Genomic DNA, 24,375 nt, shown 5'->3' with positions numbered 1-24,375 from the left:
GAGTTCAGTGGCAGAAGGCTGTTAGCCACATTCCTCAGTTCATAGCCAGCTCCTCCCATCATTCCACAAAAGGCTCTTTCTGGCTTTCACTTTCCTTGCATCCTTCTATCAGCACCTTCCCTCCTTCAGTAACACCAAATTCAACCTGTTTGGTTAAATTCTTGGTTAACGTCTTTAGAAATGCATGCACTTTTATAAAATAGGTAGTATTATTTTATGCACATCAAGTCATGCATGGTCTCGTGTCCAGGATACATTCTCAGTAATGTGTCGATATGCAGTTTTGCCCAAATCCAAACCTCATAGGCACAATAACACAAGCTGACAACTGCAATGTCCCTGGGTGATACAATTTCATTGGATCACCACTGTATATTTGGTCTGGCGTTGACTGAAACATTGTTTTTCACTTACATAACTGGTAAGAACCATAGATCTAATTGTATTTCTTTCTTTTATCACACAACAGTTTGCATTTTAGGATGGACCCATATCTTGTGTACGCACATCTAAGTTAATAGTCTGGATTGCAGCCTACTGTTCCGCACTACGTCCACCATATCGATTTCTCCACTTCCCTGGCAAGGAGCACATAAGTGGCTCCAACTTTCCTATCCCTTAAACACTAGTGTGATGTAGGAATCTTATCACTCATGTTTCTCATTCATGTGAGCCTTTCACCAAGGCTGACCGCAGAAGGGAGAGCCGCTGGGTCCTGGTGCTACTCACCCGTGATTTCACTGAGTACCTCCAGCATGCTCTCTGTGATGCTAAAGAGTTCATATTCCAGCAAGGAATATCCAGGGTTTCCATTACCCTACATTCTCTCCAACATTTGTATTATCTAATTTTCTCATTTTTGCCCATCTGCCAATTTTATAGATACATCTCATTAATATGATTTGATTTAAGTACTGAAAAAGCTGAGCGTTGCTCCCTCTTCCTGTTGTCTGTTCCAGCTTCCCTTTCAGTAGATGCTCATTCCATCTTTTGCTCTTTGCTCTACTGGACTTCCTGCCCTTTTCTCATTGATTAGCGATGCCTGATGACTGTCCTCTCCCTTATTGTGAGGATCACGGGGCTGTACTGTACTCAGGACAACTTGGGGAGACTAGAGCTACCCCCAAAGTACCTTACTTAACCTTTCTGCGATGCAAGGGGCCCTGCCACTGTCCTCTCAGGACTGCCATTGCCCTGTCCCCCACTTAATTCTCTGTGTTGCAACAATCCCCAGTTTCCCCTGAGGGCTCTCGCTGTTTTAAGTGTTGGTTCCACCAGTCCATAACTCCCGTCTTTGGTGCGTCTCTAAAGCTACCTTCAGAAGCAGTGGTCCCACACTAATCTGACATCTTACCGGGAGCCACAAGACAGTATGCTATATGCCAATTTGACAGAGAAAAAAATTTGGAAGAAAAACATTTAAGTACTTTTTATATGTGTGTATCGAAAGTATATTAAAGTGTTTTTTTAGGGGAAACATATAATTATTGTGTTTGCCACATCTAGCAGCTGAAAGCTGCTCTTCTTGTTTTCTCCAAGTCCTTATCATTTTCTTGGTTGGTGGCAGACCAAATTACTACTCAGCAGCCCTCGCACGATGCCTGTAACATTAAACAGAACCCAGTGTCACAGCAATAGCTCAACTGCCTTTGCACCATGGGCTATGGAAGATATTTATTTAAATCTGAATGGTTAGTGGCCAACCCACACGGCAGTGCCCACATGTTGCATGTCCTGTGGCTCACTATCTTTTTATGAGCACCTCTCCCAATAGATAGTGAAGTTACACGGCAGTGCCCACATGTTGCATGTCCTGTGGCTCACTATCTTTTTATGAGCACCTCTCCCAGTAGATAGATAGTGAAGCTCGTGTCTTCCTTGTGAGTTTCCTTTTCATGCCCACATCCATGAGGAGCTCTGGGGCTGGGACCCATGCACCTGTTTTTTAAAGCTCATGTGATTTTCAGGACAGCCAAGGTCGAGAGCTAGTGCCAATTCAGGTGATCATTTTTAAAGCCCAGTTGCATAGTGCTTTGGCCCTCAAATGATAAAGCATTCTGCTTCTTCAGCTCCGGAAGTTCTGATTTAACTGTTGTGGAACGCCACCTGGTCATGGGGACTCTTAAATACCCCTTAAAACCTCCCTGTGTGCAGCAGAGTTCAAGTACCACCGACTTAGGTGGTTGGAACTCCTCTTTTCCTTCACATCATCACTATGCACAAGGGTTTCTTTCTCCCTACATTGTAAATAATAATAAGTAATTGTAAGTAATAGTAATTACTTAGTTGGGGGTCTAAAGGTTCACTGAAGGTTCTGCATGTGCTCGTCCGTTGTTCCCTGAACATTGCTTCTTGTATCACATGCCTCTCTTTGGATCCTCTTTGTTTTTCTTCCCAAGAGCACCCTTTAGAAAGCTCTTTTAGCAAGAGTCTGGATGGAGCCATACATTTTATGCGTACTTTAAAGAAAATTAATTCTTGTGTGCTGAGTCTCAGCTGGCACGGAGCTCTGAGTTAACAGTGTCTGCTTTTGGCACTCTGAAAACATTGTCACGCCCTGTGCTTTCCTCCACCATTGCCAGGAAGCAGTCTTTGTCCACCTTGTAGTTGGTTTTAGATAACCCATCTCTTTTTTTTTCTCTCTCATTGTTTTAAAGCATTTTCTCTTTGCTTTTGGTTTTTGGGAGTTTCACCCACACAGTGTTTGGGAGTAAAGTGATTTATTTTAATCCTTCTGGCAATTTTTTTTTTTTGAGACTAGTTGTCATTATGTAGTTCAGGCTGGGTTTGAACTGATTATGTAGCTCACACTGGCCTTGAACTTGTGGAAATCCTCCCTCTTCAGCCTCTTGAGTGCTGGGATTGCGGGCATGTGTCACCGTGCCCAGCTCCTTCTTGCAGTTTTTGATTCTCCTCCCTAAGCACTTGAGTCTCACTTGCTCAATTCCAGAGACTTTGCAGCCTTGTCTCCCAGTATTGGCTTTTCTTCCTACCGTGTATGTCAAGCACTTTCACCTCTTCCTCCAGGTCCCTCAAGCCCTTACCTATTTTCCATAACTTTGTCAACCACTCTGCTGTGGATTTGAATTCTTTACCTTTAAGCTATGTCGTATCCATTTAATTTAAATTTCAGTGATTGTATTTATTTCTAGAAGTTGCATTGGCTTCATTTAGAAAATCACACTTTTGTTTGCTTTTTGCATTTCCCAGTTTTGCTTGTGCAATCTGTTGCTTATTTCCCCTTATTAATAATTTTAAGCATATTCACTTTATAACTGATACATTGTTTCAATAACTTGGTATGCCATAACCTTCCTTCTTTTTTTTTTCAGCTGACTAATCCCATTTACTTCCTTATCTATTGTATAAGAGTTTTTAATCTTATTTATTGTTGAAATGGCTTGATGCCTAAAACTTGCTGCCAAAGAAACCAGCATTGAGGGAAGTAAGCTGGGGTATAAAGGAAGGAATATCAGCCTTGTGATTCATAATTTTTACTTATAAGCTCATCTTCACCAAGGATTTTTCCCCCTTTGTGAATTTTCATGCTCTGTGTTGAGAAAGCATTGCTAAATAGAGAAAGATCGTTGTCTTTTTTTCAGTCTTTATTTTTTATTAGTACGTTTGTGGTACATACGGATTACATTCCTCATGGGAAGGTGGTACCTGTAGTCTCATGGATTGAACAGATACTGAGTATGATTTGTAAGACTCAGATCTTGTCTTTGCGATTTCTTCAACACGAGTTAGTATAAATAGGACTCCACACCATGCTTGAGTAAACTCGAATGATTTTCTCTGTAGTTTAAGTAGACCTAACTAAGCTTCTTTGTGACTTCCCTGGCCTTCTGGGAAGATTCATTTTAGTTTCCTTTTCCCTGAATGGCATTTTCTCCATTTTTAACTGAAAATTTAACTTTTGGCTCTTAAGCGTGTGTGTGTGTGTGTGTGTGTGTGTGTCCAGGGCAAGTCTCCATTCCAGGAGGGTATTAGTTCTGAAAAAAATCTCAAATATGTCCACAGAAGAGTATGTAGGAGAGGGGGTGACTCACTGGGGAGTCCCTCACCCAGCTCCAACAGCTCAGACAGGAAATCCCCCTCCCCTCATCTCTGGCCACCACTACAGCCTCCCACTACACCGGATTGTTTTCAAGCAAATCTCACACACTATCCACTTATCCATAAATATTTCAGTGTGAGTTTCTAAAAGGCAGGGACTTTCCAAAACATAATCATGAGAAGGATGTTTAAATAAAACGAAGAGGATCTAGTTGAGAGAAGGACTTGAACATACAAAGAAGAGAGATGAAATAATAGCATTCTCCGAAGAAGAGACCGAGATGATGAAAGGTACAGGGTTGGAAGGATCAATTTTAGGCAAATGAGGGGACACCTTTTATGCTAACAGTTAGAAAGAAAAAGACTACTCAGAGAGAGATGAGTCTGCAAATTTGTGACTGGAGTCGTCATCTAAGAGTTCCTGATTTCTCTGCAAAGTAGCAGACAGAAGCCAAGCCTGAGAAATGGCAGGAAAGAAGTATACTAGGGTAAGAAGCATCACAAAAGAATGCCTTTCCCACAGGTCCCACTGTCCTTCCCCGGGCATGGTTTGCTCCTCTGTTACTTGAGCTCGGTGTGAACTCTCACTTTTGGCTCCTGAACCACATGGCCTTCATTTCTTGCTCATTCCCATTTCATTGTCCAGATCTCATGCCACAGCTGCAGCAAGTCCCACTGGGAATGTAAATCAGGGCCTGGATATTGCGGGGGGCAGGAACAAATATCCATCCCACAGGAAGTTTGTACTGTAAATTGCTCTAGACTGTTGAGTCACCTCAATAACACACACAGGAAAAGGTTTTTTTCCCCTCCCTTCTCCCTCCCTCTCCTCCTCCTTCTTTAAAGCAAATTTACCATAATCACTCAGGGAGGTACCAAAAGACAGGAGTTAACTGTGTAGACTCCTGAGTGGCTTTTCTCGGTGGGCAAATCCAATCCCACCATTCACTAGATGTGACCTTGAGTAGGTAATCTACCAACTCTAAGCCCTCATTTATCTGTCTTAACAATGGAGACCAGTACTGGCACCCACATTCATTATGATTTGGATGCTGTGTTTGTTACTTATCTCTTGTTGCTGAGACAAAATACCTGACACCCAAAGTTAAATGACTTACAGTTAATAAAGGCTTCAGTCCATAAACGGCTTGCTCCAAGGCAGGGTGGACAGTAGACAGGCATCACAGAGAAGAAACAACATGGCACACACACGATAGCAAATGCAACAAGGGCCCTTAACGGTGTCTTTCTACCCCTTTTATCTCATCCACAGTACCAGGATTAGGATGGTGCCAAACCAATCACTCATGTGCAGCGGTTTAGAAATCGCACGCCCTTAGTCTCAGCATCACACATTCCAGATTCAAGCTGCCTCTGGAAAAGAAAGCCCCACCTCATGTGCATGAGGCCTTGGGAGAACATCTAAACATAAACCATAACATTTAATTGTGTGTGTCCCCTCAAGGATCCATTGCAACTGAGGGATGCTCCCTGGGTTAGCACTATTGGCAGGTGCTGAAACCTCTGGGAGCTGGAGTCTGCAGGGAGGTCGCCAGCTCCCTGTGGACATTGCCCTTGAAGGGTACCATGGGCCTCCAATCTCTCTCTGATTTCCTGTCTGGTGGTCAGACCTCCGACAAGCTACTTAATCACTCCGCGCCTCAGTTTCTTCATTTGTAGAAGGAGCCTAGTAATAAAAAGTACCTATTATTGTTGTGTAAGTCGAATACATGAATATGTGAAAAGCACCGAGAACAATGTCTGGCACATAGAACATGCTCAGTAAGTGTTAGTTATCATTGTTAGCTGCTACAGATTTCAGATCTATTTTCATCTACTATTTCACCTTTTCATTTGCCAATACTGTACTATTTTGATTGCTGTAAAAGGTTCAGTTCAGTGGTGTTCTTTTTCAGAATTTTTGGCTTTTTCAAAATTCAATTTAATTCTTCATATAAAATTTAAACCACTTTATCCAGTTTCACAAAAGGAACTGAGGATGATTGAGACTGCCCAGGCTTGCCTCTTTCCTTTCCATGCTTCCCCCACCCAGCCCACCCTGACTCTAACTTCTAGCTCAGAATTGGCTTCCTGGGAATCCCAACCTGAGACATAGGGCTTCATTAAAATTAAAATCTTCTGAGCCAGGTGTGGTGGTACACTCCTGTAATCCCAGCACTTCAGAGGCTGAGGCAGGAAGATCACCATGAGTTCAAAGCCAGCATGAGCTACACAGAGACTCCGTCTAAAAGCAAAAGAAAATCTTCTGCTTTTTAAAGGACACCATTAGGAAAATGAAAAGAGAACATATTCAAAATACAGCACATACATCCACCCCAAGACTTGTATCCATAGTATAGAAAGTACTCTTACAACTCAATAACAAAGCCCCAACCCAATAACAAAATGATAAAGTTCTGAAGAGACGCTTTACAAAAGGATGTATAGTTATGATTAATGAGCACATGAAAAATCCAACAAGGACAGGGAATCAGCCAAATGAGCCTAGATTGTCCTATGGCATGGGAAAGTGAGGAGGTTCCTGAACAAAGCCAAACAAAAGTGACAAAGCCTGAGTGAGTCAAAAGGACCCAGGAACCAGCTCAAAGGGCTCCCAACAGTCAGTCCTGGAACCTTTGAGCATTCAAATAACTAAATAATTAATAATTAAGTACTTAACAAAATAGCTTCATCAAACAATTAAACAATGAGTATAATTAAATATTGGGTTATATCACATTGTGTAAAAGGAGAACCCGTAATTGAATAAATGACTCTGGTGAAGGACAAACCTTCCCTACAGAAGAATTCCAAATGATGTAGGTGGGTCCTTTCCTGTGAGGAGACAGAGTCTGATGCCCCAATCTGTTCTGCGGGGTACCCAGAACAGTTTCCAAAGGCTACAGTATAGGAGGCTGGGAAAGGGTCCCTTTGCCACCAAGAATCCCATGAGACACTGAGATGGGTGGTTGAGGTCATAGCCAAAGTGTGCAGGCAGTGGGTGCCCTCGTCTCAGCTGGCTGTGATGGGAATGGCGTTTTCCCTCTGTGGTCCTCCTCACCAAGACATAAAATCCCAAGAAAAACATCAGACGTATTCCAGCGGAGGATGTCCTACAGCATGTGTGGCTGACACTCAAACCGACAAAGTCATCAAAAACAAGGAAAGTCTGAGAAACTGTCTCAGCCAGGAGCAGTGACGGCACCCTGGGACAGAAAAAGTACATTAGGTCAAAGCAAAGGAACTTTAGAACCTAATAATGTATCAGCACTGATTTGTTTATTATGACAAATGTACCACTTAATGTCAGATGTTAATAACAAAGGAAGCTAAGTGTGGGGGATGAGAACTCTGTACTGTGTTCTGTGAGATGAAAGGATTCTAAAATTTAAAAAAACACCTTATTAAAAAAAAGTACAGACACACCATTAGTCATCAAGTGAATGTGAAGTTGAGCCACAGGGAGGTGTCACTCCATAGATACCAGAATGGCTGAAAAGAAAAGGACAGACACTGCCCACAACGACAAAATTTGGAACAACTAGACCCCTCTGTAGCTGGAAAGAATGTGTAAAAAAAAAAAAATAAATCACACATCTGCTTTGGAAAATGATTTGGTATATTTTATAAAGTTTAAAAATACTTGGTATTTTACATAGAAATTCCATTTGTAGGTATTTATCTGGTAAAATGAAAATACATCTAATCAAAGACTTGTGCATGACTGCTTATAACATATTTATTCACAATATCCCCTAACTGGAAACAACCCAAATGTCCATCATCTAGAGAATAGATAAGTACATTGCAATGTATTCAGCAATAGACAGAAAGGGTTTATGATAGCATCTACAACACGGATGAACCTCACCATCATTTGAGTAAAATAGAGATTCAACACAAAATAGTGCACACTGTGCGATTTTATCTGGAATTCTCTGGAACAGGGGCACATAAGCTAGGGCCATGAGTTCAGATCAGTGTTGCCTGAGGCAGAAGATGTGGAGGACGTGACTGCAAAGGCACGCAGGGGGGTGTTCTGACTCGGTGAAATTGTTCCCTGTCTTATTCGGGGTGGAAGTTACCCAACTGTATGTCTTATCACAACTCATTGAACAGTGTATCTAAAACTGGTGCCTTTTACTGAGAATAGATGATACCTCAATAAAGTTTTTTTTGTTTTTGTTTTTGTTTTTTGAGACAGGGCCTCATTTTGTAGTTCAGGCTGGCCATGAACTCACTTCGTGGACCAGGCTGACCTCAAAGTTGCGGCGATCCTCCTGCCCCAGCCTCTGGGATTTCAGGTATGCTGGGATTATAGGAATGCTGGGGTTACAGCTGTGTGCCACTACGCCTGATTTTTTTTTTTTTTTAAGAAAAAGAAATTACAAAGCTGAAAGTCTAACTAGAGTGACATCCTTTATACTCAGAGAAACATTTCTGAAATATTTCTACAGCTTTAAAAAATATTATTTTTGGTGGTACTGGGGCTTGAACTTGGCCTCCCACATGCCAAGCAAGCTCTTCCCCTGAGCTCCTCCCCAGCTATTCCCTGTAGCTTCAAATACGTGGCTGGTGGTGTCCCACCGCTTCTGCAGCCTGCACTCCAGACTCCTTGTACTTAATGCTGCTGTATACCCGCACTGGGGTGTACAGAAGCCGCTTCGCCTCCCCACATGCAAGCCACGCCCACAGTCTTCCCTGCAGCAGGGTCCTGGTCCAACAACTTTTTAAAATTGTGCCACCAACTTTTTTTTTTTTTGAGATAGGGTCTTGCTATGTAGTCTTCTAACTTCCAACAATCCTCCTGCCTCAGCCTTCGGAGTGCGGGGATTACAGGAGTACAACACCACTCCTGTAAAAATATCCCAAATATCTCTCCCTTGGGCCCTCGCACACCTAATGAAATGTGTCTAGTAGCTACTCTCGGGACACCACACTTCACACTGTTCCTCTCTTTCACCAGCATTTAACTCTATAATCACGCTTTACATTTTTAGATAATGTTTGGATTAATCAACTAATCAACCAAGCTCTTACACCCGTGAATGGCGTCACCTGTGCATCCATTTGACAGGCAGACGTCCTGCCCAATGTGTCTCTAGGCTCCACCCACTCTGGCCCCGCCCCATGCGGGTTCTGCCCACTTTATCCAATCACGTTCTGAGCTGGCAGCCACAGCTATATAAAAGGCTCTGGATTCGCGCCCAGCGCAATTCAGTTCTTGCAGAGTGACTGGATAAGCGTCTGGACCCGCTCAGTCGCTCAGTCTTCTTCCTGTGGACTGGTGTCAGCCACAGCCTCGACCTTGCTGACTTCCTCAGACTTCCAGCCAACCCCTCAGCCCTCTTTTCTAGAAGGTTCGCTTGGAAGTGGCTCTGATTATCAGACTTCCAGAGCCAGCTGCAAAGAGCACAGCGAGGAAAGCAGGTAAGCCCGAGGGGGGCGGGCCACGGGTGGATCCAAAAGGTCTGGGATTGTACGAAATCCTCAGTGCCCTAGAAGGGCTCAGATAGCTGCACCCAGCCTTGTTCCTCTCTTCCCACCTTTCCCTCTTTGAGGGATCGTCCCTTCCTTTGGCCAATGTTGATCCCCCACCTCTTCTTGTAGAAATTGGGACAAATTAGGCACCAATCCTTCGGCCTTCTGCCCCTCCCTTAGCCTTTCCTTAGCTTTGCCCACAGGGGGCCCAGGCCTGAGCTGCAGCCTGGTGACCTCTCTGAAAGGGGGTAGGGAGGAGACTGTGTTGGCCTTGGGGAACAAGGTTGCAGCCTTAGCCCCCAGACCCAGTGCTGTCATCCCGTCCGTCCCGCAGGTCTCCCATGGAGGAACAAAGGCCCCGGAAGCGGCCTCGCACAGTGGCTCCTGATCCAGGTACTGTCGCATGCCCGTCATCACTCTTTTTAAATCTTTTCATCCCACTGCCCCACCCACCCACTGCAGCCCGCACACACCTTCCAGTCCCATCATCCCTAGAATTCTATTCAAAATGGAGCCGTGCAGAAGACTAGGGTTACATTTCCCCTCTTGCGTAACTTAAAATTTCCAGGACTCGATATCTATCTGGGGTTATTCTTTGCTTGCTTCTCACAAATTCATTCTCAAATTCTTCCTCAGTTGTTTGAAATTAAACACAAGCACCCATCAATTTAACATTCTCAGAGTCCTGCCTCCTCCAGCTTCCCAGAGGTCACCCCAGATCACTCCTTGCCATCATCTGGGGGAGTCATTAGCCTTTCCTTTGGAATTTTATCCTATTTCCTTTATCAGTTTTTTTTTTCTGTTTACCTTTTCTTTGGAAAAAGTCTTTCAATCACCTCCCACTAAAATATGCATTAAAAGGAAATTATTTAAGTGTGTGCATGTCCAAAAATGCCTTCATTCTAACCTCCCTGATTCCTAAATTTGGGGTATCAAAATTTATTTGGGGACTCCATTTCCCTGAAAACTTTGAACACATTTCCTGTTATCTTCTAGATTCTAGTGTTTCTTTTTTTTTTCTTTTTGAGACAGGGTCTCACTATGTAGTTGAGACTGACCTGGAACCCACTATGTAGCCCAGGCTGGTCTTGAACTCACAGCGATCCTCCTGCCTCAGCCTCCCGAGTGCTGGGATTACAGGCATGTGCTAACATGCCTGGCTTCTAGTGCTGCTTTTGATATGTCTTATTTTGGGGACATCCTGATTCCTGGTCCTTTAGATAGATCACTCTCTTCCCCTCCCTCTCTTTTTTTGTTTTTTATTTTTTGAGACAGGGTCTCACTGTGTAGTTGAGACTGACCTGGAACTCACTATGTAGCCCAGGCTGGTCTTGAACTCACAGCGATCCTCCTGCCTCAGCCTCCCGAGTGCTGGGATTACAGGCGTGAGCCACCACGCCCAGTGCCCCTCCCTCTCTCTTGTCCTCACCTCCTCCTCCTTTCCTCTTTCTATCTCTCTGTGTCATTTTGTCTCTCTAGAAATTTGAGGATCTTCCCTTTGTCACCCACACTCTGAAATTTTGTAGTAATACACCTTGGTGGTACTGTGACTGTGGGTTCCTTATATTTCATTCCTCCTCCTTTTCATCATTTTGGGCTTTTGGTCTCATTTTCGGAAGATTTCCTCAACTTCATTCTCTAAAACTTCGGTGGAGATTTTTGTTCCTGCTCTCATAATTTAATTTCAAAAGACTTTTTTGTTCCTGAATGTTCTTGTTAAACGTATCCCATAATTGATTCATGGCTATAATTTATTCTCCTGTCCCTCTGTAGATATTAATTATAGTCTGGAAGGCGTTTCATCAATGGCACGAATGGTTTCCTCCAAACTGACTGACTGGGTTCCTGTCTCTTGTGTCTCTTTCCTCTGATGCCGTCTGGGATCCTGGGGGTTTGAGTTTATGGGTGGGGCTTGTTGACTGTGGCTTCACAGACCTTATACAGTTGGGCTGTCAAGTGGGGGAGCACCAAGTGCCAGCTTCTTAGGAGTCTTAGGTGACACATGTTCCCCAGAAAAGAATCTGCAGATAATGAATTGCAATTCTCATTGATAAAAATGTCCGTAGATGTGTCTGGTTCTGGTCTTCGAGTCATTCAGCTCTGTGCAGAGCTCCACCACACTGTCTGCAGTACTAGAGCTGCACACTGTCTGCAGTACTAGAGCTGCGCACTGCTTTTTGATCCGTGATAAACCAAGTACCCTTACCTTGGTATTAATTTTTATTTTATTTATTCCTTATTGGCACATTTTGGGTATACAATGCAGTGACATTCATCACTGGGATCTTGTACCTTTACATGACATACCTTGGTTTACCTTGGTATTAAAATTTGAAGGTCATTGTCAAATTGTTCTCTGCAACATTTCCCTTCATGCCTGAAGTGCCCTTGATCTTTTAATCTTTGCCATTTGGATTAGATACGTAATGATGTCCAAATGTTTTCTTTAATTTGAATTATTATATGTGAATTTAAGCATCTTAGATGCAGGTCGACCCTTTGGTTTCCCTGTTGTGGACTGCTTGTGACTGTTCCTTGTTATTTTCTTCTTTTGGCTTGTTTGTCTTATTGTTTTGTTGTTTATTTGTTATTTTGGTTTTTGAGACAGGGTCTTGCTAGGTAGTCCAGGCTGGCTTTGACCTTGTGAGATCCTCCTACCTCAACTTCCCAAGTGCTGGGATTACAGGCGTGTGCCACCACAGCTGGTTCAGTTACTGGGTTTTAAATGTTCTTTGCATTTCTGGGGTTTATCAGTTCAGGTTTTCTTCACCAGTTAAGGGCATTCTCCCCATTACCAACTCCGGGACTTGTGTCTGAGCCAAGAAAAGATACGGTGTTTTATATAGTGCCATGCAGTTGGGCAGAGTGCTCCAATCCTTGGTCCACACGGCCGTCCTCAGCTTCTTTTGTTCGTGCTGGTGCATGATCGTCCGTTCATGCAGGTCCCTCTGAACCCTCTACGCCCTGTTGCAAGGCCCCTCCCAGAACAGTGCTCTACTCTCCGGTGCCATTCCTGGTTGCTCTGCAGCCACAGCACTGGAGATGAAGTTGGGAAAGGAAGATGTAAATGGCTGTAAAGGTCACATGAGTCATTTCTAACTGCTGAATAAGGGATGAACTTTCCCTGTTCTGGTCTCCCAGGGGTGAGTTTTGAGGTTTCCAGTCCTCAAACATTTTTATGTATAGTATCTTTCCTGAGTTCCAAGACTCTTTGAAGCCCCAAGTGCAGGGATGTCCCCTGTCTCCTATCTATCTCTTTCTGCCATCCCCTGATTGTAATGGGGTCAGAGGCCTGCCGCAGGACTATTGATATGTCACAAATGATGTGGCCATCACAGAACACTTGGGTCCCAGCCCTCACCTCCCGATGCTGGCAAGACTGACTAGGTTGTAGATTGAGAGTCCACACGAGTTTGCATTTTCCTACCCAGGAAGTGAGGAAAAGCTTGCTCATCAGATGGTCTCGTCTGGTCTGGTGTTTTGCATAATGATTACAGAGAAAGTGTTATGACAGTATTCTCAGTTTGTTCCACTGTCATGGGTCTACTTGAGATTCTTAACTACTCCTAAGTCTTTCTGCAGCCTCCCCATGGTGGCTCCCCACCCTGATGGTGAAAGTCCTACCCCTCGGTATGGCTCCAGCTCACTGGTCCTGTTCCCCATTATCCCCGCTGCACCATTGCCTCCTGTCCTGGGGTGGGGTTTATCTCTGCTCCTGCTGCCTTTCCCTAACTTCCCCAAATCTCCCCTAGATGTCTGCAGCCTTCGCACGCCCAGTGGCCGAGCATGTCTCCTGCCTGCTGCCCTCTGGCACCCACACCTCACTTTCCGAAGCCCGACTGTTGGGGGCCTTGCTCCCTCCCTCAGAATCTCTCAGTGACTCCTCCCTCCCATCACAGGACCAAACAGAACTGGCTGAAAGCATTTTTATGAGCTTTATCCTCTCCTACCATTTCAAGCTTTTTGCATTCTGGAAGAATGCAGTCCCCTTTGAGGTCTGGGCTGTTTACTCCTGCAGCCATATCCCTGGGCCTCCTCCTGCTGGCATGTGTTTGGAGGCCACCTCAAGCCCAGCACTGCTCTAAACACATTGCTTGCAGTAACAGCCCCATAATGAATGACCCAGGAGTTGCGTGTCACAGCACCAATTCATGAAAAAGAAAGAAGCCCAAGGCCCAGAGCCATGAAGCTGAAAGCCCAGGCATTCCTGGTGTAGACACGGTGCTCCCTCGGCCTGGCACCCCCTGCCCTAGCCTGAGCCATTGGCGATGCTGCAGTATCTCTCCTGCTGATGTGCAGGCTCCAGAGGGCAGAGATGCCACTCCGTTACTCTGATTCAACCTCTAGCCAACTCCAGCCTCTATTTACTCATCACTGTGAGGTCCAGAACACCCGTGCAACACTTGCTGGGGGAATAAGATAAAGCACTGGCTGATGGGAAGTGCTGTCCAGAGGGGGCCCCTGGGCAGACAGCCCTGGGATCGCTTCAGACGCTCTGCTTCTGCCCCGTCCTCTGCTGGCAGAGGACCATGGGACATCTCCTTGACCTACTCCTGCCCTACCTTCCCCGAAGGCTTCTGAGACAAAGCCCCTCCTCCCTTCTCACCCTCTGTTCCTCTCTTCAGCCTCAGAGGGGGACCCCCGGGAGTCAGACCATCCTAATGTGGAATTTGAAGACCTCGGTGAAGCAGATGGTCCGGCAGAGTCAGGCCAACCCAAGAAACCCATCGCTTATGTGAACCCCATGAGGTTTGAGGTCCCTGTCCGCACAGAGCCAGCTGGACCTACACAAAGAGGCCGCATCCAGAGAAGACCCCAGCAAGCAGAGAGAGCTCACACTCAGGGACAGGGTCGGAGAGCAGGAAGGCACAGACACTGGGAGACAGACTCCCGGGAGCAGCTAGAACGCTCTCAGGAACCTGTGCACGGACAGTTGGTTGGCCAGGAAGAGCCAGGCCATCGCGTGGACCCGGAAGCCAGCTGGACCTCAGCCTTCTCCTTCATCACAGCGTCTACAGTCCGTGAAGATGAGTTGTTGGGCCGTAGCTCCCACTCAAACCAGCTGGCGGGGGCAATCCGGGAGCCGCCCCCTGTCTCGGGTTACTGGGCTGTCACAGGGAGGCAGATTTCAGCCATCTATCCCTACATAGGCTTCATCCCGCTCTTCGGCTCCTCCTTGTACTTCGTGGAGACCCCATTCGGCACCCACGTGTTTGGAGTCCCCGTGTTCTTCACCAACATCGCGCACTGACCTGTCGGCGGCTTCAGCTTCCTTCTCTCCTGCTTGGGACTGTGTGCAGTACGGCTCCCTCCTCACCTGGAACCCAGGGAGAGAATCCCATTTCTGCCCCACACTCCCCTGCCTGTACCAAGCAGTGCCTTCCTGGTGTGGCTCCAAATCCTCCAGCACCAGCCATCTGCTCCCAAAGCCCCTCCTGGCCATATTTTATCTACACACACATATATTTAGTTCCCCAGTCCTTGTTAAAGTAAATCAGTAGTCTCTCCTTGTCCTCCCTGCAGCCATGTTTTTTCCTTCCCAAGATGTACAACGACCAAATATTTTTTTGAAAAGAGGGCACCAGGATAGGGGAGAGCAAAAAAGGGGGAAAAGTGACACTTAAGGAAATAAACCTAATAGAATATTCAGGAAAGTGGACTTTTATAAGAATATAATGAATATCCTCAGAGAAGAATGGAATGATGTTTTATCCGTGAGATGATAGCATGCACCTACATAAAAAAGCCAATTACAGAGACTAGGGATGAGAAACAAGGTGGTTAGAACACAACATTATGTGGATGGTTTGAGTCATACAATGGATGGGGTTGAGGAACTAATCAGTAACTAGATGTTTGGGCAGAGGGAGGCCCTGGAATGTAAAAGATGTGACGGATGAGTTCTGCTGCAAGCAGCATGAACACAGGAGAAACTGAACATTTGGATGAGAGCGACATACAAAGAAATGGCCACTGATTGCGCCAAAGTCATATGTCCATGAGCAAGATATGAGAATAGCACGAATTTGGAAGTATGAAATGAAACATTTGCAGAGGCAGCCTGAGAGATGAGCCCTGCAAGCAAAGCTCAGATTCTCACTGGACTTCGATGAGCAGCGTCGGGGAGTTTGAAAAGCCGCAGGGCAACATCCTCAGAGCTTTGAGGGGAACTGACTCTAAATGGAGGATTCCAGTGCTCATGGGAGACATCTTTGGGTGGCAAGGGAGGCAGGAAGTGTCTGCCGGAGATGGAGGCCACAGGAAGGGAGGAAGGGCTTAGAAAGGAAAAGGGAAAACCTTGAATCCAAAGCATGAATTTTCCCTGAACTTGCAGCACACAACTTTTAATAAATGAGGTTTAAAAAAAAAATCCCCTTATTGTCTTAGTCCATTTTCCATTGTGATCACTAAATACTACAGCCTGGATGGTTTATAAGGAATAGAAGCTTATTGGGCTCCCAATTCAGAGTCCAAGAGCATGGTGTCTGGTGCAGCCTTCCTGCTCTCCAGGGAAATATTACAGGGCCTCACATGCCAGCCAAGCCAACCTGCCAGGGAGAGCTCGCTTCAACAAAGCCACTCCCTTACCTCATGAACCCGTCAATCTGAGCAGGGATTAATCCACTCATAAAGGGAGATCTTTCCTGGTCCAGTCACCTCCCAAAGGTCCCCACTCAACACTGCTGCACTGGGGACCAACTTTCCAACACATGAACCCTGGGGACGCTTTCATGCCACAGCACCAATCAAGGTGTTTCTGAGTCAAGTTGTTACCTGCACTGAAAGCACAGATCATCATCCAAGAGGCCACGCCTGTAATCCCAGCACTCGGGACGCTGAGGCCGGAGGATCGTTGGGAGTTCCAGACTAGCCTGGGCTGCACAGTGAGTTCCAGGTCCGTCTCAACTAGGTAGTGAGACCCTGTCTCAAACCACCCCCTCCAAAAAAAGGCATCATTCAGGAAAAACGAGCATAAGCAAAATAACAGAACCTGGGAGGAGGAAGTGGAATGCAAGGAGAAGCGGGAATTAGTGAAATGTATTATTAAGTCTAAATTAGTGCGACTGTGGAAGAAGGATGAATCATCTGGGATTAAGTGTCAGAAGATTTTGACCTAGAATCTGGGGGGTGTTTAGCTCAGAGGGGCTGAAAGTTAAGAGTTCTTGTCTAGTTCCTGGAGACAATACAGAAGCTCAGTGTGAAAGAGCAGCGACAGACATTTGTAAGTTTAAGTACGGGTTCTCACTGGGACTCACTAAGTTAATCGAAATAGAATGTAAAATTTGAAACAGATTAGGGAAAGAGTGGATCAAAGAAAATTGGACGAATCAAACAAAAGGCATGGGGGGTTAATGGGAACAAGGAGAAGGCATGAGAGAGTAAAAATGTTAAACGAGGAATAAATAATTGGACAGTGGCCTCCTTGGCTTCCTCCTGGCTTCAATGGGAATATTTTAAATGTTTTACCATCAAGTAGGACTCTTGCTGTAGGCTCCTCATAGATATGTTTGATCAGGTTGAGGAAGTTGCCCTCTTAAAAGGTGTATTATGAATTGGATTTTGTACTTTGTGAAGTAGGCTTGTGACCAGCTGATTTTAATTTGTAAGAGAAAGTCTCCATGAGAAATGAAGAGAATTTTTCCCACCATCATTTTTTTTTCTCGTGTATTCAGCTATATCCCCTTAACCAAAAAGCTTTGGTTTTCGTTGTACTACAGTTCTCTTATTCAGGTCTCACAAGTCCCCAGTGTAAAATGCGGTTGCCAAAACCAGGATAAAAAATGACAAAATAATGAAAGAAAAGAAAAAGTGCAGCCTTCCCATAACCCTACAGCCTCTTCAAACACGTGTCTAAGATGCATCAGGTGTGGTTTGAGTTTACAAACAAGGGGTATAACATCTTCCAGGGGTCACACTGAAGTACCTGTAAGATCCAGCAGGTGACACAGGGTGGCAGGGGTGCCGGGGACCACAGCACGCTCACTGGCATAGAAAGCCCTTTCTTGGTTCCCCACTGGGATCCCAGTCTCGTGAGAGCTTGTGAAGTTTCGCCCTGGGCTTGCTGTGCGCATGCCCTGCCATCACCCTGGGCCTCTCTCCCTGGGTGTCTTTCTGCAAGATGCAGGAGTTCCAGGCTGTACGTCCAGTGCTTTGCAGTTTCCAGGATGCTTGGATGGCCCAAATGCTCTACTAAGCATTTGTACATGGAACCTTAAGTACCAGTTTTTGTTTTTAACTTTATAAAATCACTTCTCAAAGGGAGATCCTTATGTCAAGTGGTATAGCCAGATTTTACTTTAACAGATACTGAGAAATTGCATCCAAACGAGGTTGCATCAAGGCCAACTCCCACCAGCAGCGAATGAGGGCGCCTCTTCCCAGCAGTCAGTGCTGGGCCTTGGTAATGTTTTTGCCAATCTCTTAGGGAGAAATATGTTATCTTGTTTTTGTTCTAATTAGAACTGCCTTGACTACTAAGAAGGTTTAGTCTCTTTTTATTTATTTTTAATCTATTCATTTATTGGCCGTTTTTATTTCTTTCTCAGTTTAGTTGTCAACATGTTTCTTTCGTCTATGTTTTATAGGATTTTTTTCTCATCCATTTGTAGGGCCTCGTATGTTAGAGATAGTAATACTTGGTCAAGTGTGGGGTAGCTATTCCCCCAGTCCGGCCCTCCTCCTGCTCCGCTGAGCCTGTCTGGCTTCCCTGTGAAGGATTCACCCTCCTCGAAGGCCCCAGTTACTCTTCCAGTTCCTTCAGTGGGCTCTGCTCCCCTCCCCGCCAGGTCAGAGGGGCACATCTGCCACCAAGGTGGCCTCGCTCAGCAGTGTGGACAGTGTTTTCCTAGTCATTTCACCATGTGATCATCGTTTGGGGTAAACATGGACAGTGTTGGGATTTCACTGTTAGCTCCATGCTCTGCATTCCTCTCTCCTTGGGGGAGGATCCTAGTTCTTTTTCTGTTGCTGATAACACAACACAGACTGGCTGAATTGGAAGGAAAGGAGGTTTACTGTGGCTTGGGATTCTGCTCTAAGGCAGAGGGGCTGCAGCTGGTGATAAAGATTCCTGAGGTGATGCAGGGTATCCCATGGTGAGAGAAAGGGAGCTTGTAAAAGACCCAGCCCAACTGGCTTTTCCTGCAAACGCACTGTCACGGTGCCCACTGACCATTAATCCACTGATGGAGTGATCGGCCCTGAAGTCAGAGCCCCCTTAAATTCCTCTTAAAGGTCCCACCTTATCCCACCTCTGTAACCCATGTGAAGGTTAAATTTCAACACAAGTTCCAATGGGAATAAAGCACATTCAAACCATAGCAGGATCAACATATTCTTGGAGGGACTTGCAAGGTGGGCAACAAGAGGCTCTTCCCGTGCTTGGGAAATGACACCCTCTAGGCTGAAGCAAGGGACCTTTCTCCTTGCGCTCACATCTCGCTGGGTCACCTGAGCTTCCTGCAGGTGAGTCAAGTTTGCCCGGGTATACTTGGATGTGGCTTTGCCCCAGGTGGGCAGAGAAACCTCACAGTTGCCTCAGGCCCTTTGCCAAGGAGCCTCCTGGCCCCATCTAATCCACTCTGCTCAAAGATGGTGGCTCTTCCTGTTCATGGCCCACTTCCACTTCCTTCCGCCTCTACCCTCTCTGGTCCCAGGTTCTCTGGGAAGCCTCTGCCACACCCCTCCTCCCTCTTGCCTCCCCACATCTCATCCTTTTTCTACCTCCCAGGACCTCACCCCAGAGCAGGGTAGGGAGCATAGCAACTCTGCTCTGTGGATGCACTATGAAGGTAGAAAGCTATCGATGGATCCCAGATGTTCCCAGAATGGCTGGGATAACGGGCTCATAAACAGTGGCTCGTAACAGAAAACACAATCAACAGTGGCCATTGCAAAACTAGGCTTATTTATTTCTTTTACGGAAGAAGTTTGGAATTATGAAGTCCTGGTCTTCTATGGCAGCTTTTAGGTCTATAATCTTTTTTCTTTTTTCTTTTTTTATTGGTTTTTTGAGACAGGGTCTCACTATGTAGTTGAGACTGACCTGGAACTCACTGTGTAGCCTAGGCTGGTCTCGAACTCACAGTGATCCTCCTGCCACAGCCTCCCGAGTGCTGGAATTACAGATGTGTGCCTCCACACCCGGCTAGGTCTACAATCTTTCTACTCCCTTGTAGTATATGGCTTCCAGCACATGTAATTCAAATAATACAATTCAAAATGGCTGCTGGAGCTCCAGGCATCAATTCCTAATCCCAGAAGTAGAAATGAGACAACTGTTTAAAGGAAAAAAAATGTATCTCTGATTCAGTACACATGCAGCTGCCTTTCTGAAAGTCCAGCCCTTATACTTTTTCCTTTCTATCTCAGTATCCTCAACTTTTACATGGCTATCCCTAGCTGCAAAGGAGTAGGACAAATAAAATCTTTCAGCCGCTGCACTGCCATTCTGAACAACATCAGGATCTGTTTTAAGGAAAAAAGGGGAGAATGGGTATGAGATAGTAAATAACAATTCCTAATATAATAGAGTAAAATGAATTGCAGAGAAGACAAACATCTGTTAGTCCTTTAAACGTATCCCACCACAAACCATTTTTGTCAGGTGCCCAAAAGTGTTATTGATATTTTGAGTAGAAATGGGGCTTTTGAATGTTTAATTTAGGAAAAACATATTTTTACCATATTGAGTCTTCCTACCCAAAAAGGAAAGGTACCCAAAGATGCATGTCTAGTTTCCCCATCTGTGGAGAAATGAGCAGAAGCCAATTTTATTATAATTGGCACATTGTGATGAATCTGCCTGATTTTCTGTTCCTTCTGAGTCGTCTGTGTCCCATACCAATACCAGGCTATCATCCTCCACCATCTTGGGTGATTCTCACCCCCTGGGGAGCTGAGAGGTGGGAATGAATGGTGCATCACAAATCGCCTTGGATATCTCTGACTGTACTGTCCTAAACACACATGATCTTGTCAAACCACCTTGGAGGTGCTAGTTTCATGAGTGTGGGGTGTGGCTTTGGCAGGAGGATTTTTGTTTGTTTGTTTTTTGTTTCAAGAGAGTATCTCACTATGTAGTTCAGGCTGGCAGTGAACTCACTATGTAGCCCAGGCTGGCCTTGAACCCACAGCCATCCTCTTGCCTCATCCTCCCAAGTGAAGGATTTTTTTATGGTTTAGATAAAACATCCTCTAAGAGACTCATGTGATCCAAGGTGGGGCTTTTGGAAGGCGATTGGACAAGGGGGCACCATTCTCATCAGTGGGTTGATCCATTGGTGTGTTTATACCTGAATGGCTGTTAGGAGTTGGACCTCAGTCAGAGGAGGCATGGTTAGGAGGGTGAATCTCTTGGTCTGGGCTCTTCCACTACCCCTGCTTCTCCCCACCATGAATGGAGCAACTTTCTTCTGCCATGGCTTTCTTCCATGTTGTTTCTGCCTTTAAGCCACATAGCCACGACCTGAAACCTTAACACTGTGAGCTCAAATAACCCTCTAATCTTTTTTGGGGGGTGCGGGATGGGGGATTGAACTCTGGACCTTGTACTTGCAAAGCAGGTGGCAGAACCACTGAGCTAAATCCCCTGCCAATAACCCTCTAATCTTTTCAGGAGCAGGCATCAGGTATTTTGTCCCAGCAGCAGAAAAGCCAAGCAATACAGAGTTCAAGACCTCATCTAGTGACTCACCTGTGTGGCCATGGTTGAGACCCACAGCTCCAGTTTAAATCTCTCTCATCATATACACGAAGAGAAAGGAGACATTCCACCATGGAAAAACAGGAAACTGAGGACCCCGAAGCAGAAATTTTCAGTGTGTCTGATAATATGGGGAGTCGGTTGCTGTGGGCAACTAGGATGATGTGCTTCAGTGATTGGAAGACATTTTTCTGTTGTTTCAGGCCACTCTTCTTGTTTAGAAATCTCCTGTTAGTCCAAATTTTGTTCCTTTGTTCCTCTTTGGGTTCTTTTATGATTTTCTTTTTGTATTCAGTGTTCTGGAAATCATTCCCTAGATTTACTGAAAGCTTTCTGTCTGAGAGTGTCTATGTGATACTGGATGTCCCTCTAAGGCCCGTGGGTTGAAGGCTTGGTCTCCAAGGCAGTGGCACCACTAGGGAATGGTGGAGCCTTTAAGAGGTGGGCCCTGGTGGGTGATCTTCAGCTCACTGGGAGATGTGGACCCTGGCCCCTTCCTGGCCATGCCCTCCTGCCATGATGTGCCATCTCACCACAGCCCAAAACTAACCAGCCTGGAGCTAAGCAACCTCGAGCTGAAATTCCCAGAACTGTGAGTCCAAATTGACCTTTTCTCTTTGTAAGTTGGTTATCTCAGATATATGTTATGGTGGTGAAAAGGCTGCTAACATAATGTTTAACTTTTTTAAATGGAAAATTTGAAGCTTTCGTCACTTCCATTTTCTCTTTTTCTTTTTCTGGAAGCCCTTGAGGATGCGTTTTAGGTCTCCAGTTATTGCAGAAAGTGGAAGGACCAGAAAGGCTAAGATTGCCTGAGCAAGGTTCTGAGCAAGGTTCTCTTCACTGACTTGAAACCAACTTATCCCTGTGGGAGGGGCCTCTTGGCCTAACCACTTAATGGTTTCACATTCTGTCCATTATGGTCACAGTGGTAATTTCACTGCAATGAGTTTTGGAAGGAACATTGAAATCAGCATAGTGGCTAACAAATTGTCCTGAACCTTAGAGTCTCAAAACCACCATGTTGTTTTACTTACAGTTCTCTGGGGTAGGAGTTAGGCTGTTCATCACTGGTCCATGTGACATCACTTGGAGGGGGGCAGGACTACTGATCATTTTCCAAGACAGCATTTTCATTCACATGATTTTAGGATGCATTGATTATAGACAGATGCACTATGGGGCATTAATTTTCATTGTTGTATAACACCAGTATCTGAGTTTCTTTTCCATTAGGAACAGTTTCGTCATGAACATTTTAATACATATCTTCCAGCAGACATTGCAAAGCTTCTTCTTGTGTTTACATCAAGGAGGAAGATTGCTGTGGAACGGGACACATAAATGCTCACATTTGTAAGACCACACAAAAGCGATGCTTCTAAATCACATTCCTATCTCCCACTCTTGCCCAATAAGGTGAAATTATGCAGCTGTGTGTATTGCATATGGGAATCGCTGGCATCACTCAGTGTCTGTAGTTATCCCCTGTTCTGTGTGAGTGTTGTTTAATCTCTCACCTACTGGAGTTTTTCTATTTCTTATGGATGCAAGGTATTTTTAAATTTCATCTCCAATTCTTCATCAGCAGTAGGTTTTGCAAGTATATTCTCACATTTTGACTTACCTTTTTACTTGACTTTGTCTTTTGATTTATTAACACTCATAATGTTTTCAAATATATCAGTCTTCTTCCCTTATTACAGCACTTTTTATACTTCATTTAAGAAATCCCTCTCTGGGTTGAGATCAGAAATTCTCACCTATACTTTCCCCTTCAAATTCAAAAAATTTTGCTTTTGACATTTGCTTTGACATAGTTCTTAATCCATCTTGAGCAGATTTTAGTGTGTAATTTGAGGTGGAGAAAATTTAATTTTTTTCCATGTGGTTAGCTGCTTATGGCTTATGTTTAGATGTTCCCCCAGGGTCTCATGCAGTCACAGGTGGGGCTCTTCAGAGATGGCTGCATCTTGAGTGTTTGATGCTGGAAGTGATTCCTGATGCAATGCTAGAATCAAAGGTACTAGGATTAAGGGTGTAAGTTATACCTGCCCTAAGTAGCCTGGATAAGATATAAAGGGTAGAAAGAGCTGTGGTCATCCCTTGCTTGCTTTGCTGCCTTCTGCCTGCCATGAACTGTTTCTCCTTTAGGATGCCTGTCTGCCGCACCACTCTGTCTTAGAGCCAACTGATTTTGGACTGAAACCTCTACAAACTGAGTTAAATAAACCTTCCCTCCTTTAACTTTAGGTGTTCAGTATTTTGTCTCAGTAATGAGAAAAATAATGAAGACAGATTTTGGTACCAGAGAAGTGGGGTCATTGCTGTGACTATACCTGGCCTTGTGGTTCAAAAGCTTCTGAAACAGGCTTATAGGAAGAGTTTGGAAAGGTTCAGAGATACTGGCTGAAGAAATAGAGTTGGAACACTATAGGATGTACTTGATGGGAGGTTTCTGCTGGGAAGAAGAACTGCATTGGCTGTTGAACTCCAGGCAGTTTGCATTATACCTTGGCAGAATGTTTGTCTGCATTTTGCTCATGCCCAGATACGTTGCCTGAGGCTAAGATTAAGGATGATGGAATAATGAACCCAGCAGAAGAAATTTCAAGGAAGTCTAATGTTGAGGCAGTGGTATGGCTACTGTTGGAGGCTTTTTAAGCCAGATTCATGTTGAGAATCAAGAGCAAAGAGGCCAGCAGAATGATTTAAAATGTTTTGAGCTTGGCCAGAAAGGAAGTTTCAGTAAAATTGTGGCCTGCAAAAATAGAGCAGAGGAGAAATTGGTCACTGAAAAGACTAGCAAGGAAAAGCCAAGTATTTCTGATGAAGACCTCAAAAAAGATGGCCTGAGAACATCACAAAAGCCAACAGGATTTCAGCCTCTGCAGCCTCAGAGTTGCAAAGGTGAAAATTTTTGCTTTGAGAAGAGAGCCCCGGAGCATCATGTTCCAGAATAGTGGCAGCCTAGGGAAGTTGTTTCTTGGGATCTGGTTCATAGGCACTCAACTCCGACAGCCAAGAGAAATGGAAGTTGGTGGCAGACCTTGGCATCATCCACCAGGAGCTGGTTCTAGGTGCATGCAGAATGCAAGAGTTGTGGGGTCAGGAAGGGTTCTACCCAGATT

The 24,375-nt window shown here is 45.0% G+C and overlaps 1 protein-coding gene across 1 annotated transcript in view; it reads left to right on the top strand.

Annotated features, from left to right (window-relative positions):
• Positions 1-15,580, top strand: part of Prr20g (proline rich 20G) — a 76,561-nt gene extending 60,981 nt beyond the window's left edge. Inside the window, exons 6-8 of the mRNA XM_019206518.1 lie at positions 9,290-9,489; positions 9,875-9,933; positions 14,166-15,580. Of these exons, the coding sequence (XP_019062063.1) occupies positions 9,290-9,489; positions 9,875-9,933; positions 14,166-14,791 (885 nt within the window). The 3' untranslated portion in view covers positions 14,792-15,580. The remainder of the gene's footprint in view (positions 1-9,289; positions 9,490-9,874; positions 9,934-14,165) is intronic.
• The last annotated feature ends 8,795 nt before the right edge of the window (positions 15,581-24,375 follow it).

The sequence above is a fragment of the Fukomys damarensis genome, unplaced genomic scaffold (assembly GCF_012274545.1).
Source record: "Fukomys damarensis isolate Sample0158 unplaced genomic scaffold, DMR_v1.0_HiC HiC_scaffold_37, whole genome shotgun sequence".
NCBI classification, from domain to species: domain Eukaryota; kingdom Metazoa; phylum Chordata; class Mammalia; order Rodentia; family Bathyergidae; genus Fukomys; species Fukomys damarensis.
This window is presented reverse-complemented; position numbering and strand designations above follow the sequence as displayed.